Source organism: Ailuropoda melanoleuca, unplaced genomic scaffold (assembly GCF_002007445.2).
Source record: "Ailuropoda melanoleuca isolate Jingjing unplaced genomic scaffold, ASM200744v2 unplaced-scaffold6034, whole genome shotgun sequence".
Classification (NCBI taxonomy): Eukaryota; Metazoa; Chordata; class Mammalia; order Carnivora; family Ursidae; genus Ailuropoda; species Ailuropoda melanoleuca.
Window position 1 is genome coordinate 865,716 of NW_023234215.1, and position 27,473 is coordinate 893,188.

Here is a 27,473-nt window from a genome sequence, read left to right on the forward strand (position 1 = left end):
CGCGGCCCGCCGCGCCCGGCGAGTGAGTCTTCGTACAGTCAGGGCTTCTGCTGGGCAGGGCCAGCTGCTAATCTTCCAGGCGGACACCGGGGCGGGGGGGCGAGATGGGGCATATAGGTGGCGTCCGGGGCTGAGAAACACCTAGCGCAGGTAAAAGGGTGGCGGCGAGAGGGTGTTCCCACCTGTTGCGCTCTTAAAGAAATGAGGACTTGAGAAAATACCAAGGAGGGGCCGATCGGTGTCTTTCGGACGCGCCTGGAGCCCCACCCTCGGCCGGAGGAAAAGCCCCTTGGGTGCGAGGCAGGCGCTTCAGAGAAAGCCAGAGGAAAAGCGCCTCTCCCCTGCGCGCCGCCACCTGTGCCTCGCACTCGCCCTGCGCGGCGGCCCAGACTGCATTCCGGCCGCGGCCTTTGGCCCCGCCGAGCCTTCCCACCCCGGCCTCCGGCCGCCTCTCCGGCGACCCGTCCCAGAGTGCTCCCATGGCGCCCGCGCGCCCCACACGCTCCCGGAGCGGAGCCCTCTGCCGGCAACTGCTGCTGACCCTCACGGTGAGTGGCCGGCCGGCTCCCGGGGGCGGGCTCCGCGGGATGGGGCGCCAGGGGAAATTCTGGGAGCAGAGGTGCGGGGTGGGGGGTGGGGTGGCGGGCAAAGCGGAGGTTAATGGGTCGCCGGCCGGTTGAACGAGTGGAGTTGTTGGAATGGGGGAAGGTTGCCAGAAAGAGGTTCGCGACCTGGGCGCCGCGCTCCCGAAGGAGAGGAGAAGGGTGTCATCGTAGATGTAATCAGCGCAGGCAGACAGAGACGCAGACGCCAGCAGACGCCCATCCAAAACTGTGGCCTCTGGGGACGAGCGGGGAGCGCGGCTCCTCCGTGCCTCTGCCGTTCCCGGGGAAGGTGCGGTCTGCTACTGCCTCGGTGCCCCGTTCCGGCCACGGCTAAGGGGAACGCCAGGCGGACGCGACGGAAAGTGCTCGCCCTTGGGTCGGAGGGAGGACGACGCACCTTTCCGGGGGCTGCTCTCAGTGCCTGTGTGTGTGCATGTGTGCATGTGTGTAGAGGAGTGGTCTCGACACTCGCGCCCGGAAACGGTAGAGGGGCGGGCCTTAGGTGACCCTCTGTATAGTTCCCAGTGTTTGTCACTGTGTGCGGTTGCCACCCCTTTAATCTTTAGGGAAATGTTCGCCCGGATCTCTGGTGCACAGAGGCTTCTGGATTCTTCTCCTATGCACTCTCGCTCTAACTTCTTAACCACTTTAAAGAACACAGTAGCAATGACCTCACCCACCCAAACCTGAGAGTGAAAAGGGGTGGCTTTATCTGGGGACGGACGGTTCCCCTCCCAGGCAGAAAAGCCTGGCATTCCATGGCCGGGGGAGGCAGAAGGTACAGGAATTCAGTGCCAATGGACAGCCCCTGGGAGAGTTTGGGATCAGAGGTTTCCCAGACTGGACTTCCTGAGTCCCTAGGAAGAGAAAAATTAAATAGACCAGGTGCCAGAAAGTGCTCAACCCGGTAGTGTCCTTTCTCGTGGAGCCCCAGGTGCTGGAGCTCAAGTCCCTGAAGGACAAGGGGACAAACCTGGAGAACAGGCAGCAGGAAGATTCCTTCTGGGAGTGCTGGAGCTGGGGGGCATGAAATATTTGGGTAATTTCACTTCTCAACAGCTGTTAGTTTACAGTGAAATCCTTAAATTTTTAAGTCATGAAATTGTAGTGCTGTCATTACAATGTCTTTCTCTAAGAGTTCTATGGACTTCAAACTCTTAAATTCCCAGGCCACATTAGTATCATAGAAAGGGCCAAGTGCGCAGCGATGAATAGTTTACAGTTGAGAAAACCAAGAATGGAATAAATAACGGTTACAACATGTAGTTGATGACAAAGAAATGACTTGGTTAGATCCCTAATAAAGTTGCCGCTTCTTTTTAAACCACTGGCCATTGTTCTTTGAAGGAAAAGGGGTAATTAAGCATGGACAGTAATAGGTATAGGCAATAAATAGCATTGCTTTGCGTATACTTACACACAGAACTTTATATGTGATCTCAGATCCTTTCTAGAAGAAAGGCGATGAAGTGAATAAACTAAAGGTGACTTTTCTTAGCTTCAGAGGTGGACTGGCCAGAAGTGGGATAAATAGAAAAAAAGCTCTGGCTCTGGCTGCACCCCTCATCCTGCTACATTCTAGCTGGAAGGCGTGGTGTGAGTTCTTCTAGTTGTTCTGGTGTTCGTGTGTGCATGTCGGGGCAAAGTCCTGCCAGCCTCAGGTGGTTCTTGCGCTTGTGAGCCTCAAGTGTGATGGATGTGTAAAGAGCATTTGAGTAGAAGATATTATTAAGAGTGAATAATTCCTATTCACTGGGGGAACACCCTTTACATTTCCTCCTTTCTATGCACCCAATTAATCCATCACCATTCCACAAATCAGCTTCTCCCTGCTTCCTAATAGTGCCTTACCCACACGTGTCTTAACCACTGAACTCTGGTTTCTACTTAAACACCTAATGAGGCTGCTCCCTCTCTAAGGTCATAAGGGATCTCCATTGCTAAATATCAACCGTGCCTTATACAATTCTACCCTGCAGCTTGTGCCTTTATTGAAATTCACTCCCCTTTTTTCTTTTGACCTTCCTGTTCCTGACTACTCAGAATCAGACTCCCCTGTTCTAGGTCCTGTCCGTGAAATATCATACAGGTGCCTCCTTATACGAAATTTATTTTGTTAGTTGCGATGTTTTCATTGAACAATAAGTCTTTATTTCTGCCTAGTATGAGGTGGGACACAGCAGTTATTATCTTCTCAAACAATGTTGCTTTTCTTCTCATATCCTGTATTTCCGTGAATGACACCGCCATACACCTTGTTGCTCAGGTAGGATGTCTGGAAGCTGTTTGCTTTTTCTTCCTCACTGCTCCCCTCCCCAAATCCATCATTAAGTCCCATTAAATCTACATTCAGAAATATCTTATGGATATTTCTGCTTCTGTCCATCACCTCTGCTATTACTTTTTGCTATTACAAATAATGTCATAGTGAATAAACTTGTGTATATATGTCATTTCATGTATGTGCAGGTGTATGAATAGAGTAGAATAGATTACCAGAAATGGGATTGCCGGATAAAAGTATAAGTGACTCTGTACTTTTGGTCGATATTATCAGCTCCTTCACCCCTCCATAAAGATTGTACATGACGAGATGGAAAGCTATTTTATAATGGATGGCATATCACATCATTGAGGATATATATATATATATATATATATATAGTAGTATAGTACTATACTAAGTATAGTATACTAAGTATACTAAATATAATATACTGTATTATATATTATATAGCATGTTATACTATATTATATGGTATGATATGTTATTTTATGATATGATATGATATGTATATAGTATGAGACTACATGATCTAGGCAGTCATTTAGCAAAAGATAAGATCGAACCCATAACTCGTGCAGAACACAGAAAAGTCCAAACGGGTGAAAGGTTTAAATGTAACATATACCATACAGTTAATAGAAGAAAACATGATGGATTCCTATTTAAGTTTGGAGTCAAGAAGGCCTATCTGTGGTTCACGTGGCTTAGATTTCAAAAGCCATTTATTAATGTTGAGAAAACCAATTATATCAAATTATAACCATTAATATAAATATATTATAAATATTAGAAATAATATAAATCAATTATATTAAGGTACACACACACTTTGTGCATGGCAAAAAGCACAAACCACATCATAAAATACACAAAAATATTATAAGCAAAGTCAGAGGTAACAAATTGGAAAAAAATTGCAGATCATATTTTAAAAGGCTTATCTACAAGTATGTAAAGAGTCTTATAAATCAAATAGTCTAACATGAACATGGATATGAAAAAGTCCCATAAAGTAATAAAAATGGCCCATAAAAATATTTTAGCCTCACTCATAATAAGAAAAGATGTAGTTAAACTGCAATGACATGTTCCTCATTTGGCAAACATCCAGAAGTTTGACAACACACGGCATGGGGAAGAATGAGGCAAAATAGGAACTATAAATTGTTGGTGAATGAAACAAAGTTACAGCATTTATGGACTGTATACAGTTATAACATGCAAATAGAAACTGTTTTACTTCTTCATTTCCAATTTTTATGCATAATGTGTTTCTGCCTATTCATATATAACACCACAGTTTTAATTATTGAGACTTCATAGAATTTTTAAATATGTTAGGTCTAATATCCGATCATTGCTTTTCTTTTTCATAATTTTCCTATCTATTCTTAGTTAATTATTTTTCCTTCTGACCTTTTAAATCGGCATGTCTAGTTCCAGAAAAAATACTGTTAAGATTTTTATTAACATCATGAAATTTATAATTTAACTTAGTGGAAATTGATATATTTATACTGATTTTTTTTCTATCCACAATAATGATATATCTTTCTTTTTGTGTGAGTCTACCTTCCTGTCCTTCAGAAGTGTTTTCAGATTTTTCTCAAGTAGGCTTTACATGTTTCTTGTTAAGTTTACTCCTTGGCCTTTGAACTTCTTATTGCTTTTGAAAATGATTCCTTCCTTTTCATTATATTATTTAACTTGTATTTATGTGTATAAAGACTAAGATTTCTGTATTTTAATGGTTGTTTCTGCTGCTCCCTTACTGAAATTTTCTTATTGATTCATAGTAATTTATTAGTTGATTTCTTTGAGTTTTCAGGTAGTCATATCAAATGCAAATAGAGATTTTTTTTTTTACTTCTTCCTTTCCAATCCATATGTCATCTAACATTTCCCTCTTGCCTGATATATTTTAATGTAATGTTAACTGTAAATGATGACCTTGAAAAGTCTATGTTTCTGAGTTTAGTGGGGCTGCTGCTAATGCTTTCCTGTAGATGTTGTGATTATAACATAATATGATTTAAAAATAATTAATAAATAATAAATAATAAAAAAATATTGAAGAAGTACTTATTAACTCCCTTGGGGGACTTTTTTTTTTTTTTGTAATCTAAGGATCGTTATTGAATTTGGTGAAATGTCTTTCAGCACCTATGGTGGTGATTACATGCCAGGCCTTCTTTAAACTAATCAGTGGCTTGGCTTACCGTTCTCAGACCAAGCGAGTAATGTGAATGTAGATCACAAATCCATTCAAGGACGAGTTTGCTTCAGGATCCCTCTACAGTGAAGGCTTTACTTTTGGGGTCCCAGATTAATGTGGACAGCCTTTCTTTTAGATCTTAGGCAGGCCTGTGTTTTGATTTTCGTCTGTTTTATTGAGGCCAGACAACCAGAGGCTAGTTTTTTCAGATCAGAAGTGGTGTCTGATTACCACTCTGTGAACTTGATCTCTGTCTCTGCCCAGCAATTCTTTGCTAGATGGGTTAGGACGGTTAACAAAAAAACATATCCATCATTTTTCGTTTTGGCATTTTTTCCCCCTGAATGACCTAGCTGCCGTTATTGGAAATGAAAATTACTCCCTTGATCCGTTCTCCACACTGCTCAGACTCACCTTATTCCAGTAGGAAGCTGCTTATGTCATTTATCCACTTAAAGCAAATCTTCAGTTTCTTATTATCCATAGGGGAAAAAAGATCCAGAAATTTTGTTAACACCGTTCAGAATCTACCCTACACCTACTTCTCTGAATCCATTTTCTTTTATTTCTTTTATAAGGTTTTATTTATTTATTTATTTATTTATTTATAAAGATTTTATTTATTTGACAGAGAGACAGCCAGCGAGAGAGGGAACACAAGCAGGGTGAGTGGGAGAGGAAGAAGCAGGCTCCCAGTGTAGGAGCCTGATGTGGGGCTTGATCCCAGAATGCTGGGATCACGCCCTGAGCCAAAGGCAGACGCTTAACAACTGAGCCACCCAGGCGCCCTGTAAGGTTTTATTTTTAAGTAATCTCTACACCCAAAGTGGGGCTCGAACTTACAACCCCGAGTTCAAGAGTCACATGCTCTACCGACTGAGCCAGCCAGGCACCCCTGCATCCATTTTACACTTTGTCCCTCCTGTGCGGTGAGCATCAGCCTTTCAAGATTTTGTTTTCAGACCTGTGTCATCTCTGGGCTTCCCATACGCCGTTTCTGTCTTTGGAACATAGAAGCTCTGCCTCCTGTTCACGTGGCTAACGTACAGCCACTCTCCAGGTGACCTCGCCCAGCTCTTGCGCGAGGCTGGTCCCGCCTGCTGTCCTATAGCACCCTGTACCTCTCGAGCGTTTGTCCTACTTTATTGAAATGATGACTGTCTCACCCTTGAATTGAATGTTGCGTGAGAATCGTGTTTACTGCTCTGTGTCTGGTACATAGTTGACATTCAGTAAATATTAGTTAAATGCATGAATGAATGGATGTCCAGGATACTGTTCTCTAAAGTGTTGAATTAATCCAGCCATTTTTCAACTTCTCTGCTCTTTTCACCTTAGTCCAGGGCACCATCCTCCCTCTCATACATTTCTGCTGAACCTCCCAACCGGTCTTGCTCGCACTCTTGCTTCTCTGTATAGTCTGTTCTCTCTCTCTTTAAAAAATATTTTATTTGCTTGTCAGAGAGCGAGTGAGAGAGAGAGCGCGCGTGCAAGCAGGGGGAGCGGCAGGCAGAGGGAGAAGCCAAGGAGGCCGATGTGGGGATTGATCCCAGGACCTTGGGATCATGACCTGAGCCAAAGGCAGCCGCTTAACTGGCTGAGCTGCCCAAGTGCTCCTGTATGTAGGCTGTTCTCACAGGGCCACCAGAATAAGTCTGTGTAAATGCTCACCACATTATGTCACTCCACAGCTTCTAAACCTATGGTTGCTTCTCTGTGCTCAGAATAAAAGCTACACTCCTACTATGGTCTTTTAGACCATATGTGATATGCCCATGACTGTCCCTTTAATATCCTCTTGTATCACTCTTCCCTCACTGTGTTTTCCTACCATGACTGCCTTTTGGTTCCTCTCACACACCAGGTAAAATCCTCTTCCAGGGTCTTTGTTCTGGTTTTTCTTCCACCTGGAAGACTCTTTCCCAGTGAACTGGTTTGCTTCCTCATTTTGTTCAGGCCTCTGGTCTTCCCTTTGTCACCTTTTCTCCCTGCTTTATTTTTCTCATAACATTTATCTCTTGGCATTATATGACTTTTGTGTGTTTGTTTTTTTACCTCTCACTATAAGGTAATCTCTGTGAGGTCGAGGACTTTGCGTGTTCACTGCTGAACACTGCCTTGTACGTAGTTAGCAACTGCCTTGTACGTAGTAAGCAACTGCCTTGTACGTAGTTAGCAACTGCCTTGTACGTAGTAAGCAACTGCCTTGTACGTAGTAAGCAACCAGTAAATGCTGGTTGACCGAAGAAGTAGATGCATGCTTTCAACCACCTTGAGTTGGACTCCTCGCACGTCTCATTTTACTCCTGTTCTAAGACGATGCAGCCAGTGAACATTCTTCTCATCTTTTAATTTCCAATCCAAATAGTCTCTTCCGCCCTACTTTCCACATGACATGTAATCACTGCCTTGCCTGATCCTTCCTATATAATTTAAATTGATTAATTAAATGTATGTTGGCATGTGTAGTGGAAATAAAAATGTGTATTAGAAACACAAATTTTAATCCAAATTTTGATTATTTTAATTTGTGTTTATAGACTTTGTAAATACAGTGTCAGTGCTAGTCAGCCCTCTTGCTTTTGGTCAAAAGCCTTTGCAAAACTATAGAATGGTGAATCTTTCAGAAGCATGCATTATACAGTTTTAGAAAGAACAGAATTACATTTCACTGTGTTCAAATATATATTGTATTGGAATTTGTTACCATAAATCACTAACTCATTTCAAAAATTTTAAGTGAAATATTTTGTAAAATGACCTTACTGGTCACTTGTGAGAAGATGCACCTTCAAAATAAATTCATATTTCAAAGTTATGTGCTTGTTTGTGTGGGGTCATAGATAATCTCCCAGTCGCTCCGTGAAATGAGTGGATGCTTCTCTTTAAAGCTTTGGGTTTTTGCTTAAGATATTGATTTGGTACCATAGTTCATAGGCAATTGACTATGAATTGAAACACTTTGCTGACTCTGTAAATTTGGTTTTGGTTGTTTTTCCTATTCACATACCTGTGCTGCCTACCCAGGTTTTTAGTGCTCTCACATTGGTTGTCATTCGTTCCTCAAGATACTCCCTACATTAGCTAGTGAGTGTACTATTACGTCCTTTTTGCAGAATAGGAAACAGAACCCAAGAGGGAAAGGAATTCTTGGAGTTTATGTGCTTTGTGAAGGGGGGAGCCGTGACTCTTGGTCTTTTGTTTTATTCTTCCTCTCCATACAATTTTGTTCTGATTTCTACTGCAGTGTATGTTTTTAAATTTTATTCTGCTAGTTGTATAAACTAATTTATAATTATACCAATTTCTAATTTGTATAAACTATGTAGAGATTAAAAGGATCTTTTCTAATGCATAATACTGATTTGATGTTTTAGATCTTAACATTCACCTGTGATGCCTGCAGAAAAGTCATATTACATGTTCCCTCCCAACTAGATGCTGAGAAATTTGTTGGTAGAGGTAAGAAACTGCTAAAATGTGTAATAAATCTTATTTGGTATGGTCTTGTAAAATTAGTGTAATTTTTAGAAGGATAGCTGCATTGGAATTAATAGTTAAAACTCATATAATACATTATAATTTGTAATACACATAATGTCATTCCAGTAAAAGAAATATTGTCCTTTATTGAAAAATATGATTAAATGAAGTAGATAAAAAGGTTTAGTTTGAGTAATAAATAATTATTAATATTCATACTACCTGGGTGTGATGGTATATGTTATAACGTACTTTTATGAAATTGAGAAATAGTATTGAATCTATTTCTTGAGTTTAAAGGTATTGTTTTTGGATTTTAACCATTAAACAGTTTGGTATTTTACAAAAATATTTCTACAAATTGCTTCTTATCAATTATTATTACTTTTTTTGAGAGAGAGAGAGAGAGAGAAAGCAGAGGTGGGGGCAGAGGGAGAGAGAGAATCCGAGGAAGGCTACACTCAGCATGGATCCCACAACCCTGAGATCATGACCTGAGCTGAAATCCAGAGTCCCACGTTAAACCAACTGAGCCACTCAAGAGCCCCTTATCAATTAATTTTTTTCACATAAACATACAAGGAAAGAGCAGACCAGTGAGAACACAGAATATAATGACTCTAACAATAGATGGAAAGAGTTAAATATTTTAATTTAATAACTGCTGATTAATTTTCTAGATTCTGTTTAACTTAAGTTCTCATGTGTTCCTCTACCGCTAATTTCAGTTAATAAAGAAAAACTTCTTTTGGTGTTGGTTTACACATAAAACACTGGAACTCACATGCGTTTGTTTTAGGACAAATGTCTCTTTTTTAAACAGATATAAAGTAGGTATTAGAAGTGATATATGTGTTTATGCACAATTTAATTAACCATATAGTTTCATATGTACTCTTAAAAATGCAGCATTTACAAGTGTCAGTGTAATTTTTGTCTCCCCACCCCCAAATACATAGATTGCTGTTAATACTATATATTATTTTGTTTTACCTTACAAACGATTGCTGTGTATATTTTCTACAGTTAACCTGAAGGAGTGCTTTCAATCTGCAAATCTAATTCATTCAAGTGATCCTGATTTCCAAATTTTAGAAGATGGTTCTGTCTATACAACAAATGCTGTTCTTCTGTCCTCAGAGGAGAGAAGTTTTACCATATTACTTTACGACACTGAGAACCAAGAAGAAAAGAAAATACTTGTTCTTTTACAGCATCAAACAAAGGTACACCAGACTATAAAAATGAAGTGTAATGAATTGTTTTCTGCAGGTGTAACATTATCAGGGAAGAGGTGGAATCAGAGAGGATGTGGGATAGTTCAGCTTGATGAAGAATGGAAACCGTCATGCAACTTAGCAGTGTTCAAATGGTGGAAAAAAAGTTTTGCCTCATGAGTTATTCTAGGTTGTAATTGCTTTTCATTTGGGACATAAACAGAGAAATTGGGAGGCTGCAGCATGACAACTTGAGATTAGACACAAAGAAGCATTTCTTAATCTTTCCTGTAGAATAGATTTCCAAAATAAATTTTGAAACTCTGTCTCTGGAGGTCTATACATATCTTAGACAGCATAATTGGTAGTCTTAAAAAAGTAGGTGACTATTTTAGGTTGAGGAACCTCATGCGTGCTTATTGGACTCTGACACCAAAGATCCAGATGATTTCTATTCAACCATCAGCCATTATTCACTGCAGCAGCTTGAGAGTTACCACCATTTTTCTCTCCTCGTTCTGACACAGATCTCTCTGTTGGCTCCTGGCTCTCCCTAGTTGCTGGTGAGTGCAAGGTGCATATGCTGGATTTACAAGGTCACTCACTTTATCTTTGCGTCTCTCTCCTCCCATGGTTTTGCATGGCAATATGGCAACAGTAACATTGTTGGTTTTATTTTTGGTTTTTTAATTTTGCTTCTAGGCTTCCAATTCCATCTCTCTTTCTTCCATATTCATACCAAATTATTTTCTCAAAAGGATTGATGTGATAACAGTTAGGACCGCTATTTCTTTGTTATCTTTTTGCAGTGTTGACATTTAGTTTGGTTTTCCACCATGGTCTTACACCTTTCCAGTTAATCTTCCTGAGAAATGTGTCAGAGTGTCAATGTTTGTGAATAAAGTAATATGGACTTTATTATTTTTTTCCTGTGTTCTAAATTGAGGTACTAAAGAAGAGGCATTCTAAAGAAAAAGTTCTAAGACGTGCCAAGAGAAGATGGGCTCCTATTCCTTGTTCAATGCTAGAGAATTCCTTGGGTCCTTTCCCACTTTTTCTTCAACAGGTACAATTTACTTTCCTTTCACTGTGAAAGTTTATGGTCTCCATTTTTCTTTTTTAAATTTGGACAATGAATATGCAGTTATCTTAAAAACATTTTGTATGAGTACATGAGTGAATATGTGTATTGTATGTTTCGATAACTGGGTACAAATAGATATCTTTATACCAGCATACACATTTTTGCAGTTTTAGTCACGCAAAGTCCATTTATGAAATTGTAAAACCCATCTAGCACTCTCAAACACATGGTTCCTTAATGAATTTTCATACGAGCCAGCATGTCCCGTCGGCATAGTCTAAAAACCCCAAAACGTCTTCCATAATAGATGAAATTGCTGATGCCAGGACAAATGCCGTGAAGGGCAAAAGACATATACATCGTTTCTATTGTTTATCCCCAAATCTACTACTTAAATCACACTGGAGCCACATTTTCTCTCTTTTTAAATTTAGTAGCAACCCCAGCAAATCTTGCCTTCTTCCACTCTCCATTGCTATGACCATTCAGTCCTTGACTTGGGTTTCTTTTCTCTCAGTTCTTGAAATTTGTAAGATAACTCTCCTTTATATCCCACCAATAAATTTAATACAGTTGAGAGAAGAGCGTATTAAAGTAGGGAAAGAAATCATTTGAAAATAGCTGTTAGTCATCCTGACTTATAGTCAAGATCTTACTAAGAGGATCAAAAAAACTTGAAAAAAAAATTGCTTTTTGAATCAAGTACCAGAATATCACACTTGCCAGGATATTACATCATTTCTTTTCTCACTCATTTCCACGGCCCCTTTCACCTCACCTTCTATAATAAAAAAAGATGCCGACAGATAACAGAAACTAATTAAGGAAAGCATTTCCCATGGTTTTGCCTGTAGATAGTAACTTTAAACCCAGCGTCTCAAATGTTATGTGATGTATAATAAAAATTCAAGCTTAAAAAATTGACAAAAGGGTAATTTTTCATACTCAGAATACTTTGTTTACTCAGACAGTTAAAGTCTTAAATGTTTGGTCCACATAGGTACATTTAACCTTTAAAGTATTTCTCAGTTATTCTGGAAAACTAAGACACTTCTGCATTGTTTTCCTCATGTTTGCTCTTGAAATTTCTCAGTTATTGGGCTGCTTTATTCTATTGCTGTCTTTTATTCATACATGATAATAAATTAAAGGGAGCAAATATTTATTGCAACAAAAATGGCAATATGATTGCATAAGTATATAGAGATGAAAGTTTTGCTGAATTAAAAATTTGTCTCTTATGTATATAATATCTATTTTCTAGATTCAATCTGACACTGCACAAAACTACACTATATACTATTCCATAAGAGGACCTGGGGTGGACCGAGAACCTAAGAATTTATTTTACGTAGAGAGAGACACTGGAAACCTGTACTGTACTCGGGCTGTAGATCGTGAGGAGTATGACTCTTTTGAGGTAAAGTCTGAAGTTTACATATTGTATTAGTAATTATTAAGCTTGGCTGTTTCATCTCCCATTCTCAATTTGTTTACCTTTTTCTGTTCTCTGAGCTTGTCTATGCTCTGGCTCCATCTAGTAGCACAGACTTGAAGCAAAAAGAGCTTTATAGAATAAAGAGCATTAGATTCTTAGATTGGTCTTGTATGATAGTTTTACCTTTTTTTTTTTAAATTTATTTTATATATAGAGAGAGCATGCCTGACTGGGGAGTGGGGCAGAGAGGGAGGGAGAGGGAAAGAATCTCAAGCAGACTGTGTGCTGAGCAGGGAGCCTGATACAGGGCTTGAACTCGTGACCCTGAGATCATGACCTGAGCTGAAACCAAGAGCCAGACACTAACCAACTGAGCCACCCAGGCATCCCCAGAATCGAATATTTAGGTTTGGAATTGCTACAAGTTGGCCTTCTAAGTACCTGTGATGTTTGCATTCTCTGAGAGCTGTTATGAGAAAAATTGGAATTGAAATTCATATTATAAAATTAAAAGAAAGAAATTGCATTCCACACACAATTTATAGCCGTGCATTTGTCCTGTTTCTGACTTTCCTTTTTTAAAGTAAAAAGTTCTCATGAAGAGAATTATCTAAATATAACTGCCAATATGCATGAAATTCTAATTAGTAGAATATAAGATAATATTCTAGTTAACTGCACTGGGGAATTTGGCATCTTAAGAATCCAAAGTTAATGAAGATCCAGAGAGTGGTATTTAAAACCCATGCACTGGAAACTTTCAAACAAAACAAAATAATAGATGGAAAGATATTCCAGGCTCATGGATTGGAAGAACGAATATTGGTAAAATGCCCATATATGCAAAACAATCTATAGATTTAATGCAATCCTTATCAAAATACCAACAGCCTTTTTCACAGAACTAGAACAAACAATCCTAAAACTTGTATAGAACCACAAAAGACCCTGAATAGCCAAGCAGTCTTGAAAAATAAAAACAAAAATTCCAGACTTCAAGTTACATTACAGAGCTCTACTAAGGGGGGCGCCTGGCTGGCTCATTTGGTGAAACGTGTGACTCTTGATCTCAGGGTTGTGAGTTTGAGCCAATGTTGGATGTAGAGATTACCTAAAAAAAATAAAATCTTTAAAAATAAAAGGCACCTGGTGGCTCAGTCGGTTAAGCATCTGCCTTCAGCTCAGGTCACGACCCCAGGGGCCTGGGATGGAGCCCTGCATCGGGTTCCCTGCTCAGCGGGGAGTCTGCTTCTCCCTCTGCCCCTCCCCCTGTTTGTGCTCCCTCTCTCTCTCTCTCTCAAATACATAAATAAATAATATCTTTTTAAAAAAGATAAACAGAGCTGTACTGATCAAAACAGTATGGTACTGGCATAAAAATAGAGACCTATATTAATGGAATAGGATAGAAAACCCAGAAATAAGCTCACAATTATATGGTCAATTAATCTTCACCAAAGGAGGAATGAATTGGGAATGGGAAAAAGACAGTCTCTGCAACAAATGGTGTTGGGAAACTGGTCAGCTACATGCAAAAGAATGAAAAGAATGAAACTGGAACACTTGCTTACACCATACACAAAAATAAACTCAAAATGGATTAAATGTGAGACCTGAAACCATGAAAAGGCTCTTGCATTTCTTTTAGTGAGAGATTTTATTTTATATATTTATTTGAGAGAGAGAGAGAGTGAGCGGGCATGAGTTGGGGGGAGGGGCAGAGAGAGAGGGAGAAGTGGATTACCTGCTGAGCCAGAGGCCTCCGGGGCAGGGCTCAATGTGACCCTGAGATCACATCTCATGACCCAGAGGTCATGACCTGAGCTGAAGTCAGATGCTTAACTGACAGAACCACCCAGGCGCCCTGAACTCTCTTGCACTGTTGATGGGAATGCAAACTGGTGCAGCCACTGTGGAAAACAGTATGGGGAGTCCTCACAAAGTTAAAAATAGAACTACCCTACAATCCAGTAATCACACTGTTTGGCATTTACCCAAAAAATACAAAAGCACTAATTCAAAAAGATACAAGCACCCCTATGTGTATAGCAGCATTATTTACAATAGCCAAATTATGGAAGCAGCCCAAGTGTCCACTGATAGATGAATGAATAAAGAAGAGTGGTGTATATATGCAGTGGAATATTATTCAACCATAAAAAAGAATGAAATCTTGCCATTGCAATGCCATGGATGGAGCTACAGAGTATTATGCTAAGTGAAATAAATCAGTCAGAGAAATACAAATACCATATAATTTCACTCGTTGTGGAATTTAAGAAACAAAACGAACATGCAAAGGGAAAAATAGAGAGAGGCAGACCAAGAAACAGACTCTTAACTATAGAGAACAAACTGATGGTTACCAGAGGGGAAGTGGGTAGAGGGATGGGAAAAATAGGGGATGGGGACTAAGGAGTGCTCTTGTGATGAGCACCGGCTGTTGTATGGAAGTGTTGAATCACTGTATTGTACACCTGAAACTAATAATAACTCTATGTTAACAACTGGGATTAAAAGAAAAAACTTTATAAAACAAAACAAAACAAATCCCACAAAATAATCTTCAAGACTGTTCTGGGGAAATAATAATAAAAGCTGTTACACTCATTAACAACAGACCACTAGTAAAGAAACCAAAATTATTTATGTTATTATATTAGATAAACATAAAATGTTGTAGTATACCATGAGATTAACCACCTTCTGTGTCATTAAAGTTATGTCCGCATCATCAAACAATAACAAATGGTGAAACTCACACTGCAATGCTGAACAGTCTCCAAATTAAAGCCAACGGAAATTGGAACCAAATTTTAATTTTGCTTTTTTCCTTATTTGACTCTTCACAGCTAATTGCCTTCGCCACAACTCCAGATGGGTATACTCCAGAGCTTCCACTGCCCCTGGTAATCAGAATTGAGGATGAAAATGATAACTACCCAATTTTTACAGAAACAACTTACGTTTTTACAGTTTCTGAAAATTGCAGAGTTGGTGCGTACCTACCTTAACAATGTTTGGCAACTTAATGTTTTAATTCATAAATTGAATTTCAGTGTAACCATTGGGAGGCAGCATATTCCACCGACCAGAACAGGGGACTTGCCAATCAGGGTTGCTGTGGGTGGAATTTTGCTCTGCCTTTCACTAGCTGTGTGCTGTGACCCTGGGCAAGTTTCCTAGTCCTGACAGACCTTAGTTTCCGTATCTGTAAAATGGGTTATTAATATGCGAGATTGTTGTGAAGATTAAATGATGCATCATACACCTGGAATGCCCAGCCTAGTGCCTGAAAACTAGAGAAATTACTCAATTACTTCCTATGTGAGATAAAAGAAATACTTTTAAGAGAACACATTCTAGAAAGAGTAAGTCTTTGAGCAATTGAAATCTTAGCCTTGAAGAGATCTACTGATATTCCATACTGATTAAATGATTGACAGTACTTTGAGCAATCATAAACGTCATTGAGAGTAGTACAAAGGTTTTCTCAATCTTATGTCAATGGACCCTATCAGCTGGAAGTCAGTAGGCAGTTCTTGAGTCTTCCAGAAAGATCTAACTAAACCAAGAGTTTTGGACACATTTTTGACTATTTGATCAATTTAAAGGCAGACTTACAAATTGAAAAAGGATAAAGAGTAGTTAGAATTCTTTAGTCTACAAATACATAGGCAGTGGATGGTTTTTATCAACATTTATAAAAGTATACAGTAAATACAGTAAATACTATTTATTTCCCAATTGTTAGAATGCTGGGAACTTTTAAAAATGATACTTCATATAGAAGTCTGCAAACACATAAAAACTATTGCTCTGCCATATAATTAAGTGGCCCCAAATCTTTTTGAGGTAGATGGAAAGGAATGAAATAAAGGGAAAGTAGAAAATGTAGACGTTTTGGAAATTAAGGAGGATTTTTCAATATGTAGGTTCTACTGTGGGACAGGTATGTGCAACTGACAAGGACGAACCTGACACGATGCACACGCGTCTCAAGTACTCCATCATCGAGCAGTTGCCCGCGTACCCCACGCTCTTTTCCATGCATCCGACTACAGGCGTGATCACCACGTCCTCATCTCAGCTAGACAGAGAGGTAACCTAAATGTCAGCGGACGAAACCTGATTATCACATCGCCACTGAATCATATCTGTATAGGTCTCTGTGGAGCACCGGTAGATGTGTTTGTGAAAAGCATGTTGTGAATCTAAGTTTAGAAAAGTTCGTAAGTATGCTGATGGAGGTCACTAACCTTGCAGTGTGCTAATTTTGAACTGCTAATTTTTCTCTCTTGAAATGTATGTTTTACAAAGTCAAGTTTCCTTAATAATTTACTGAAAATGACACTATAACGCATTTTTCCAAGTCTCTTTAAAACCTGGCCTAATATAAGACTGGTAGATTCTCCTATCTCCTACTGCATTCAGTTTGTTAAAATATGTAGCTTTAGATAAAGTATATAAAGAAAATCCAACATGATACGAAGTTACAAAAGAGAGGAGTATTTTAATAGTAATTTCAGATCATTGTGGCTACTCCTTTGATGCTACACCAAAACTTGACAAGTTTTGTTTCATATATGTTAGTTTCATAAATGCGCACTCTAAAGCCTTATCAAGGAGCTCATACTCTGTTATATTAAAACCCATCGGTGTATCTTGTACTCTGGACAATTTATCCATGTATAATTTTGTAACATCATGTGTTGACCATTTGGAAAATAGTGGTTCCCTGAGTTATGTAAATCTTTCATAGATTAACACATGTCATTAAGCAATATAGGAAAAAAGTCACCTTCTCACCTCCATTGATATCACAGTGGTTGATAAAAGTTTTCCAGAAGTCTCATTTTTGTTTGAAACTCCAATTTATCATTGACAACAAATAGCTGTGTTCCTTGAAGTGACAGATTCACTTTATTAAGATATAACGTCTTCCAGATATGGTACTCTGAATAATGATAGATGTCCTTCTTATAAATTCATTTGTTCTTACTGTACATACCAGTGAAGAATACAGTATCATTTGCAGAATAAATGAGCAAATAAATTGCAGTGATAGCTCCCGAAATTATATGGATTCTTCATGGAATGTATGTGCTCAGGAAAAGCAGATTATAGACCAAATCCTCTTTTATCAAGTCTTGCGTAGCTCCTCCTAATAAGTCAGTTGAAAACATTGGACTAATGAAGGGAGTCTCCGAGTGTTTTTACCCACGTGCTCTGGGGACACTTACTGATGCCAGGATCCCAGCTGTCATCTGTTCCCTTCAACCCCTTAAGCTCTTTAAACATCATAATTTTTCTTCCATCTGAAGATATTGCAAGTTCATATTTAGGCCCCAACCTTCATTTCTTTCTTTGTTTTATCAGCCAGTTGATTATTTTGAATAAATCTTAATTCACTACAAACAAAATATGTATTCTCTTCTTGAAAGTAGACTAGCATGAGTTTTTAAATGAGACCAGTATTTTTCAACTCTGCATATGTGATTGATGATGAGAAAAGAGTACATCAGGAAAATCGTGTATAAAAAGCATAGAGGAAGAGAAATTTTAGTTTTATTTTAGGGAAGACATAATGGACAAGATAGTTTAAGAAGTGAAGGAATTGAGAGAAGGGTAAACGTTCTTGGTAAAAGGGCAGGATGGTTTTTTACATATTTTGTCTTATGAAAAGATGTGAATTATATAGAAAAGGTATTATCATCATTTTATAGAAGAGATAACCTAGCTAAAAAGACTTTTCCAGCTGCCAGAGAGATTACATTTGTTATTTTTAGAGTTAAGGAAAGAACCCAAGGCTCCTAAAATTCATCCAGAAGGCATCAGTATTTTTTTTTAAAAGATTTTATTTATTTATTCGACAGAGATAGAGACAGCCAGCGAGAGAGGGAACACAAGCAGGGGGAGAGGGAGAGGAAGAAGCAGGCTCATAGCAGAAGAGCCTGACATGGGGCTCAATCCCATAACGCCGGGATCACACCCTGAGCCGAAGGCAGACGCTTAACCGCTGTGCCACCCAGGCGCCCCTGGAAGGCGTCAGTATTAAAGTTGCTTTTAATCCTTTCATGCCTCAATAGTTATGATAGATGAAACCATTATGAGCAGAAACACATTTTTTTTAAACTAGCAATGAGCCTTCTACAATCCCTGATGAATGTAAAGCCCTAAGAACCAGATTACATTTTCTATAGAGAGAAAAAAAAAATTACAGTTCCAGATCTTTTTACAAATGTAAATATTTAAAATCTGCCTTTCTTATGGGAGGCTATTTTACTTTATTATTCAAGACTAATTTAAGAGTCACTGCTATATATTTTCCAACCTAAGAATGTACTTTGGATAGGAGATAAAGATTTTGATTAACTGCTAGGCAATTTAAAATGTGTTACGGCTACAGCTTCTCTTTCTGGTGAGTAAAACTAAAACCAGCTTTTCTATATTCTATATAGAGTAGCACTTTAAATTTGGGAATCTACTCTATTTTCATAAATTAAGGGGTGCCTGGGTCGCTCAGTCGTTGAGTGTCTGCCTTCGGCTCGGGGCGTGATCCCAGAGTCCTGGGATCGAGCCCCATATCAGGCTCCTCCTCTGGAAGCCTGCTTCTTCCTCTCCCACTCCCCCTGCCTATGTTCCCTCTCTTGCTGGTTGTCTGTTAAATAAATAAATAAAATCTTTTAAAAAATTAATAAGAAATTACTAGTGTGAGGAAATTATTCATTTGCCAATACATGAAAACTATGACATTTCATGCAAGAAAAATACAGAGTGAAATTTTTAATGCAAGAAAAATTACAGAGTGAAAAATAAGGTCTCATTTACAATGTTGCTTTCACTCAATAAGTAAATTCTTTCTTTTCAGGTAATTGATAAATACCAGTTGAAAATAAAAGTACAAGACATGGATGGTCAATATTTCGGTTTGCACACAACTTCAACTTGCATCATCAATATTGGAGACGTAAATGACAACTTGCCAACATTTACCCGTACTTCTGTAAGTACATGATAGTAATAAAAGAAAAATGTACAAGCCGGTGTTAATTGCTAAACATGCATAACTCCATCCATGCCTGCCCCATGATTTCAAATGCAGTATCCCCAATCACATGACAATAATTTGGATTTAGGGTTTAAAATCCTGTAAACATAGTCCTTGGAAATTAGAAGAACTACGTTTATTTCCCACAGTGCTCTATTTGTGATAGTTACTAATTAAGGCTTTTTTATTGTTTTTATGATTTTAGTATGTGACATCAGTGGAAGAAAATACAGTTGATGTGGAAATCTTGCGTGTTACTGTTGAGGATAAGGATTTAATGAATACTGCTAATTGGAGAGCGAATTATACCATTTTAAAGGGCAATGAGAATGGGAATTTTAAAATAGTAACAGACCCCAAAACCAATGAAGGAGTTCTGTGTGTGGTTAAGGTAAGAATAAATTGGTAAATTAGTTATTTGTAGCTTATAATATCATAGATTAGCTTACTAGAGCTTAAAGAAAAGAAGGGAATTCTGGTAAATATAGGAATAAAATAGATACGTAAGTAAATATAAATGCTGGGTTCTCCGTATCTATAATGGGATGAGTATATTCATATTGGGGAACCTTTTATAAAGTCATGTATTTAAAATAATATTATGTGTGTGTGTGTGTGTTCAGTAGTATCCACTTTGTAACTGACATGTCCTAACAATTAAAACACTGCACAGCCTTGGGGCGCCTGGGTGGCTCAGTCGTTAAGTGTCTGCCTTCGGCTCAGGGTGTGATCCCGGCGTTCTGGGATCGAGCCCCACATCAGGCTCCTCCGCTGGGAGACTGCTTCTTCCTCTCCCACTCCCTGCTGTGTTCCCTCTCTCCCTGGCTGTCTGTCTCTCTGTCAAATAAATAAATAAAATCTTAAAAAAAAAAACACACAACAAAAACCTACACAGCCTTGATGCCCATGGGACAGCGCCAAACTTTCCTAGCCTATTCTTTCTATAGCTGGGTCAGGGAGCCCCCACTTATTTCCTGAATTTCCCAAATGGTGAGACCCACAGGGACAGCATTTATAAATTTGTTCATCTATATCTGGCATACATTACAACCTTAGCTTTTTTCTCGATTGAGAATGGGAATCCTCAACCATTCAAAGACGCAAATACTTGTGAAACCTCCTTCTAACACTCTTCTGCAACATCTCAGAAGACCTCCCTGCCAATTCAGAAGCCAGTTAGCCCATAGAGCCACCTGCTTTGGACACAGTCATAGTCTTATTTCTGTGCATCTTTAATGTTCTAGTTAAAGAACTTCTGGGTCCGTGGATTTTCCCTTTTGTACATGTTCACAAAGAGCATGAATCAAAATGACAAATCCTTTTCTTGCAATGGTGAAAATTAACTGCAGTTTATGGGTTAATTTCTCTGTTCAAAACAGCAAAGCAATGTCTTTGGAATCCTCTTTCTTTTCTCATCCAACCCCTGCCCTAATCCTCAGTATTCTAAGAAGCAGTTTTATCTCTGTGAAGTCCAGGACCTGACAGAATTTCTGTTGTGCAGGAAATGTCATTACAGCTACATATCAGGCAAGATAAAGTAAAAACCTTCCATTAAATTTGGTACTACCAGTTCTTTAAAACGTAACTGGGATGGAAGAGCTAAAAAAGGAAAGTGTAACGTCCATGAGCTTTCTATTTTCTTCTCTGCCCTCTCTAAAAAACATTTTGTAAAATTTGACCCACGTTTTCTACCCCAAACCAGGTACAAATAATTTTATTCATCTCAGAAGGATAGGATACGCTGTCCCAAAATGAATGGAGTAGTAAATAACCATGTTGGTTAGAGTATGGAGTTCCTAAAGTAATCTCTCAAGTGTTAACCTTGAAACACCTTCCTTAAATGCTTTTTGAATTCATTATCAGGTCCTCTGATATTACTCACAGTTGAGCAGCAGTTTTTGTTTTGTTTTGTTTTTCTGGCCCCACCCAAATACGGAATCAGGTGCATTCCCCTCCTCCAACCACCACCTGGCTTCTGGGTATATATTTAATATTCTCCTGATTATTCTTTTTTTTTTTTTTTTAAAGATTTTATTTATTTATTTGACAGAGATAGAGACAGCCAGCAAGAGAGGGAACACAGGCAGGGGGAGTGGGAGAGGAAGAAGCAGGCTCATAGCGGAGGAGCCTGACGTGGGGCTCGATCCCAGAACGCCGGGATCACGCCCTGAGCCGAAGGCAGACGCTTAACCGCTGTGCCACCCAGGCGCCCCACTCTCCTGATTATTCTTAACACTAGTTATATATGCCAGTTAGCATGGCCAAATCTTAAATGTCTTGATCTGATTTTCAACACCCTTGTGTTTTGTAGCCACTGAATTATGAAGAAAGACCACAGGTGAACCTACAGATCGGTGTCGTTAATGAAGCTCCGTATTCGAAAGAGGCTAGTTCACGATCAGTCATGAGCACAGCAACAGTTACTGTTAATGTAAAAAATCAGGACGAGGGCCCTGAGTGTAGCCCCGCAGTGCAAACTGTTCAAATTAAAGAAAATGTGCCAGCGGGAACAAAGAGCAATGGATATAAGGCGTATGACCCTGAAACAAGAAGTAGCAGCGGTATAAGGTATCCTGTTTCAGTTAACCCCAAATTTACCATGTTTTTAAAATTCATAACTTGTGCTGATGCCAGAATTGTAATTTGGCCTATGATACAGTTTGCTATTTTAATTCATCATTCCCAACAGGTATAAGAAATTAACTGATCCGAAAGGGTGGGTCACAGTTGATGAAAACGAAGGATCGATCACGATTTTCAGAAGCCTGGATAGAGAGGCAGAGAGTGTCAGAGGTGGTATATACAATATCACAGTTCTTGCATCAGACAAAGGTAAGAACTTTGTGTTTAAGCCCATCAATTTCCACCTACTTACATCCTCAGTTTTTAAACCAACAACATCGATTTGAAATTAGCTGCGTATATTCTCAAAATGTATTTCTCCCCAGAAGACATAGAGCAATTAAAAGGTTTGCTGTAATTTATTAAGTCTTGGCTGCTTTCTTTTTTTTTTTACTTTTTTTAAATTAACTTTTTTATTATGTTATGTTAGTCACCATACAGTACATCCTTAGTTTTTGATGTAGTGTTCCATGATTCATTATTTGCTTATAACACCCAGTGCACCATGCAATACATGCCCTCCTTAATACCCATCATCGGCCTAGCCCATTCCCCACCCTCCTCCCCTCTGAAACCGTCAGATTGTTTCCCGGAGTCCATGGTCTGTCATGGTTCGTCTCCTGCTCTGATTTCCCCCGTTCATTTTTCCCTTCCTTCTCCTAATGTCATGCCTGCTTTCTAATAACACCCTTAGTTTGATGTAATTATAAAATAATTTAGTAATAGAAATGCTGGAAACCATAATTCATTAAAAGTGAACAATCATTGAAAATTGGGAAAGTTACTTTAGTAAAATTAGCTTCGATTTATCTAGTCATGACTTTTAAAATACTCACTTTGGCAGGAAAATTCATTGCACGGAGGACATACTGATTGCTCCATAGTGCGTTCCTAGAAACCTGTTGTATCTTTTTACGGGAAACTCTCAATATACTTGGGGATTAGAATTCTGATTAAGGACATTATATAAAAACAATCATAGTCATGATTAACGGTATATTATAAAATTAGAAAGGCAAATACTGTGAATCCATAAAACCATATGAAATGTAAAATGATCTGTGAGTCCTACAAAATGGAGAGGGATATGAGCACAGTGGTTATGTATGAGATCCATTTAGTGCATAACCTACATTTGACCTTTGCGCATCCATAAACTAAATCTGCTAACTACAGCAAACAAATTGTTATACTATAGCTTACAGCATTAGTTTAGAAGCGATTTTGGGAGCTATTTTAGGTGTTTCAGTTCTCTGTAAATGAATGAGAAATGGTTCATATCCATTGATTGAATCAGTAAGGTTGTAATTATAATTAATTTAACTTTGATTAATTAGAGGCTGTCCTTTAAGGCCTTAGCTTCCTTTGTCCCTTTGTCAGGACATGCTTTTTGGCCAAAGGCAAGTGAAAAAGAAGAATAACATGAAAATCAAATCTTGTTCTTTTTACATTTTTAACAGCACTTGGCAAATGGCTTGTTGATAGGTCAGATAAATTTACTATTTGGGATTAGAGATTTGGGATATAATTGTATTCTACATTCTCCTTTGTTGCAGAGGAGATAAAATAATTGAGAGAGCAAATATTTGTATGGCGTTTAGATGAGCTAATCATCACTGTGGAACAGAATAAATGTGTCATGAGGCCTTTTCCATTCATTTCTGTTGAAGAGGGTAGGGGCTAAATAATGTTACAGCTATTTATTTTATGAACTGAGATCATACAGAAGGGTTTTTTTGTCTTTTGTTTTTTGGGTTTTTTTGCTCGTTTTTGTTTGCATCTTTTCTAAAATCTATGCTGGCTAATTTCATCTGGACCCTCCCAGCTGCTTCCTAATGAAAGACGATCTCTCGTGAGAGCACTGACCCTGGGTCCATTCTCACTTCCCATCCTCCTGCTTCTCTACAGCACATGCCTCCTCTTTCTAAACACTTTTGCAAGGCTTCTGTGTATAAATTTTTCCACACTTTCCTCTCTGGTCCATATGCTTTCTGATACTACCTTCTGCTCTCCCGAACCTAGCTATTTCTTCAACTTTGGGTTCAATTTCTCTCTTCTTCTCAATGTCTTCTCAAATTCAACTCTCTTGGCAGTGTCACTAAGGTATCTCCTCTATCGTAGCTCAGTTTTAGGTTTCTATGTTTGTTGTATTATTCCAGCTTTGGGGAGGAGCGGGCTTTCGAAAGTTTTGAAACCTTGATCAGGAGGATGCCATGCTCAAAAATCACGAAACCATGGGTAGTTCACTTCTGTGACTTCATATTTGGAATTCTTACTTACTCATATAGAATTGCATTAATATTAGAAGGTAAGCATTGCATGTATACACTCCAATGACTTAGAGTATCATTTATTTAGTCAACAGATGAAAAACAGAGCCATGAAACACTGTGAATTAGATGTCTAAGATCTTTGCTTAAATATTGTACACCAGTACAAATCATAATGCCTCAAAAATGGAGTGAATAGTACAAATCTAAATGTTTAATGGAAGGGAAGTTCAAGGATTTAGCACAATGGCAGAAGAACAGACATTGCAGAGGTCAATTTTTAAAGACAATGCGAACAACCAGAGTCAGTAAGCCATGTTCTTCCAACTCTGTGGACTCCAATGGCGAGAAATGTTTAGGACACTCTGCAGTCCCAATTTTCACATAGAGCCAGAACACAGCACATAGCGTGAGCACAAGAGACTTTGAGAGGTGAAATTATTCTGTCCTACGAAAAGTATGCCAGGAAGATAAAATACAGAGCTCCCTGCTTCCTTTGTTTCCCTCTCCTCTCTCTTTTTTTAAATTGTCCAACGTGAGAGATCGTTGCATTGTTTCTTATATCTCATTCCTTCTCTCCTGGTTCCTTTCTCTTCTTGCTGGTATATGTCCTTTCCTAGTTCTCCCAATGGTGTGGTCTAGGTGATAAACCCTACCCATTTATTCTGGAAAACATGTCATTCTCCTGCCTGATTTGATCATTTGACTTCATGTAAAGTTTTGAGTCAAGTCCTTCTTTCCCTCCGCACTGTGCAGGTCGTACTCCGTTATCTTCTGGCGTCTCATGGTGCTGAGGTTTTTTCTACTGTCAATCTCATTATTGTCCATTCGTAGTTAATATGTCTAGGCAACTTTGGCTCCCTAGGTTGCATTCTGTAGTTTTAATACAATGTTTATGGTGTGAGTTTATTTTTATTTATGTAGCACTGCTGTCAGAATATATTTTAAAAAAAGAGAGAGAGACCCATGCTTCTCTTTAATTCTGGGATATCCTCAGCAATTATCTCTTTAAATAGTGCTTCCCTGCCATTCTATTTATTCTCTTCTTCTAGAGTCCCTATTAGAGCGATGTTGCTGTTTTATTTCCACTGGAATTTAAGCTCTAATTTCATTGTTCTTTAAACAGTTACCTTGGAGATACTACATATGCGTGTTTCAGAGATGTCTTGCATAGAGTAAATTAATCTTCTGATGGGTGATTTTGTTGGTTTTCCTTTTAGCATTGCTCTTGCTCGTTCTGGAATTTCGACTAGCAAGCTTACATTACATAGGAGGTGTTCGGTTTACTTTCTGTTTTTGGTTTCTTCCTCTCTCTCCCCAACTTTACCCCATAGCAGTCTTACAGTTGCCTCCACCTTGTCCTCTTCTGGGACCCACATTTCAGAACGAGGTCTCCCAGTTCTGCCTTGATGTCACTGCAGGTATCACAGGTCCTGTCGCCTTGGTCGAGGTTGTGCCCGCAGGCCGTGCCTGGTCTTCCAGCTTTCCCAGGGTGGCAGCTTCACATAAGCCCCAGCCCCAGATGACAGGCAGCATAGGTCTGTGGATCTTCTTGTCCACCCTTGATGTCCCAAAGCCTCCTGATTGAGCAGAAAGAAGAAATGGTCTAGAGACACAAGTCGTGGGGTTGTGTTCAGTTGCAGGCTTTACAGCTGTGTGACTGATTTTTGGCCTGGACCCACGTCCACTTCGTCTTTGAATCCCCTAGATTTTCCAGTACAGTGCCCTGTACAAAGTAGTTATCTTTATTAAAGATAGAGACAGATGCATTCCTTAGGCTGCAATCACTGTGATTAGTTTGGTTTAGAGCTTCTGGAGTCTTACCACCCTTTAAACGTTTCTATGTATTATTTTGTTCTCATCTTCCCAATCCATATCTTCTACCTTTTGGTTTCCCGGCTCTGAAACCTTCAGCACTTTCTATATGCATATGAAGTTCCGGGCTCCTTAGGTTGGCTTTCGAGGACTCTTTGCGCTTCTCTGCGGTGTCAGTTCCAGCCAATCTGCTGTCCCCCTCATTACGTCTAGAACATGGATGTGCATACTGTGCTTTCCCACCTTCTCACATTTCCTTGTGCTTGTACATACACCACAAGTGCCCTTGGTCATATGTTCTCCTTTCAAAAAATCAGTCAAAAGTAACCTCCGTAAAAGTTTCCATGGCTTTTGCAGCTATTTCGTGAATGAATGACAAATCGAATAGCAGTTATTTCAAATAGCACAAACTATTTGAAAGTGATCATTTTTTTTTTTAAGATTTTATTTATTTATTTGACGGAGATAGAGACAGCCAGCAAGAGAGGGAACACAAGCAGGGGGAGTGGGAGAGGAAGGAGCAGGCTCATAGCAGAGGAGCCTGATGTGGGGCTTGATCCCACAACGCCGGGATCATGCCCTGAGCCGAAGGCAGACGCTTAACCGCTGTGCCACCCAGGCGCCCCGATCATTTTTTTTTAAACATTCTTTGAGGATATAGCCTGCAACTGTGCTTGTCACTGCCATTTATATGTTACTTTTTTCCGATGTACAATTTCCTAGTGAAAACTCAGAACATTTAAAAAATTCTGTTTTTCCATCCACTTTTCTAGATGGGAGAACATGTACTGGGACACTGGGAATTATACTCGAAGATGTGAACGATAATGGCCCAGTTATACCGAAACGGACAGTGGTAATCTGCAAAACTGTCATGTCGTCTGCGGATATTGTTGCTGTCGATCCTGATGGGCCTATGAATGGCCCGCCCTTTGACTTTAGTTTGGACAGTGATGCTGATTCAGACATAGAAAGAAAGTGGAGATTGACAAAAATTAACGGTATGTAAATGCTGTTAATACCAACTTAGTTCTTAGTCTGTACTTCTGACTTTAGCCATGAGAGGACCTATGGTGACAGGAATGACAAACACGAAGGGGCCCTCTCTCCATGCCGGCTGCATCACTCCCTCCGTCAGCTCTCAACCCCTTGGTCTCCTGACTGTCCTACCCACAGGGCCTGAAGTCCTGGTCGACCAGCACTCCAGCTTTCACGACTCACAGTCTGCTGTAAACTGAGTGGGTTTGCCTTTAAAGTGTCCTTGAATGTGAATTTCAACCCCGTACTTCCAATGAATATTCCTCCATTCTCTTTTATGACAAATTAGAACACAAAGTTGTAAGCCAAGGGAAGGGGAACAGGAAGGGAGAAGGAAAACAAGGACGC

At 39.2% G+C, this 27,473-nt stretch overlaps 1 protein-coding gene across 4 annotated transcripts in view; it reads left to right on the forward strand.

Moving 5' to 3' along the window:
• Window positions 1-60: 60 nt before the first annotated feature.
• The window catches only part of DSC2 (desmocollin 2), a 34,082-nt gene continuing 6,669 nt past the window's right edge, over window positions 61-27,473 (forward strand). Inside the window, exons 1-12 of one of the 4 annotated variants that reach the window (XM_034652455.1) lie at window positions 61-548; window positions 8,485-8,569; window positions 9,617-9,816; window positions 10,763-10,873; window positions 12,156-12,311; window positions 15,182-15,326; window positions 16,265-16,431; window positions 19,201-19,335; window positions 19,586-19,771; window positions 21,692-21,948; window positions 22,070-22,212; window positions 26,861-27,088. In XM_034652455.1, the coding sequence (XP_034508346.1) occupies window positions 480-548; window positions 8,485-8,569; window positions 9,617-9,816; window positions 10,763-10,873; window positions 12,156-12,311; window positions 15,182-15,326; window positions 16,265-16,431; window positions 19,201-19,335; window positions 19,586-19,771; window positions 21,692-21,948; window positions 22,070-22,212; window positions 26,861-27,088 (1,882 nt within the window). In that variant the 5' untranslated portion in view covers window positions 61-479. Of the gene's footprint in view, window positions 549-8,484; window positions 8,570-9,616; window positions 9,817-10,753; window positions 10,874-12,155; window positions 12,312-15,181; window positions 15,327-16,264; window positions 16,432-19,200; window positions 19,336-19,585; window positions 19,772-21,691; window positions 21,949-22,069; window positions 22,213-26,860; window positions 27,089-27,473 lie in introns of all 4 variants that reach the window. The other 3 variants (XM_034652454.1, XM_034652452.1, XM_034652453.1) reach the window with 3 other exon arrangements.